Source organism: Stegastes partitus, unplaced genomic scaffold (genome assembly GCF_000690725.1).
Source record: "Stegastes partitus isolate 25-593 unplaced genomic scaffold, Stegastes_partitus-1.0.2 Scaffold1210, whole genome shotgun sequence".
Classification (NCBI taxonomy): domain Eukaryota; kingdom Metazoa; phylum Chordata; class Actinopteri; family Pomacentridae; genus Stegastes; species Stegastes partitus.
This window is the reverse complement of record NW_007578941.1, coordinates 28353-29062: the sequence shown is the minus strand read 5'-3', so window position 1 is coordinate 29062 and position 710 is coordinate 28353. Positions and strand designations below refer to the sequence as shown.

General features: G+C 52.0%; 1 protein-coding gene across 1 annotated transcript in view; it reads right to left on the bottom strand.

Moving 5' to 3' along the window:
- The window catches only part of LOC103368835 (slit homolog 3 protein-like), a 19232-nt gene that overhangs the window by 8383 nt on the left and 10139 nt on the right, over positions 1-710 (bottom strand). The window contains exon 2 of the mRNA XM_008297329.1: positions 97-708. Coding sequence (XP_008295551.1) covers positions 97-708 — 612 coding nt within the window. The remainder of the gene's footprint in view (positions 1-96; positions 709-710) is intronic.

Here is a 710-nt window from a genome sequence, read left to right as displayed (position 1 = left end):
GTCGTGGTTGTGGGTGTTGTGGTTGTAGGTGTTGTGGTTGTGGGGATGGTGGTGGTTGGTTGTGTGGTTGGGAGTGTAGTTGTGGTTGGAAAAGTAGTTGTGGGTGTTGTGGTTGTAGGTGTCGTGGTGGTTGGGATGGTGGTCGTAGGGGGAAGCGTGGGGCAAATAAGCTCCTCTTCTGTTAATGATGCGATTGCCGTCCCTTTGAGATGCTCTGGATGCTCGCAGACCAGCTGAGACGAAAGCTTGTCAGAGTTCACCTTCAGCCAGGCGTGAAAGTCTATCAGGTTACAGTCACAGCTCCAGGGGTTGCTGCTCAGGTCGAGTTTTCTGAGTTTCTTTAAAGGCTCGAAAACATCCCCAGGAAGCGTCCGCAGGTTGTTGTGAGCGAGTTTGAGTGTGACGAGCGACTGAAGCCTCTCGAACACATCTGCATCCAACGACTTTATCTCATTGAGCTGGAGGTTCAGGTCTGTGAGCTTCTCGGGGCCGTCGAAGAAGTCGGCGGAGACGGCGACGAAGTGGTTTTTAGACAGATCCAGCTTCTTGACTTTCTTCAGAGGGCCGAATATTCCTTTAGGAAGAGAGCTGAGGTTGTTCTGTTGGAGGCTTAAATCCGTCAGTTTGGGCATTTCTCCAAACAGCGCCGGAGGCAGACTCGTCAGCTGGTTCTTCTTTAGCGTCAGAATTTTGAGCTGAGGGAAGCCGAC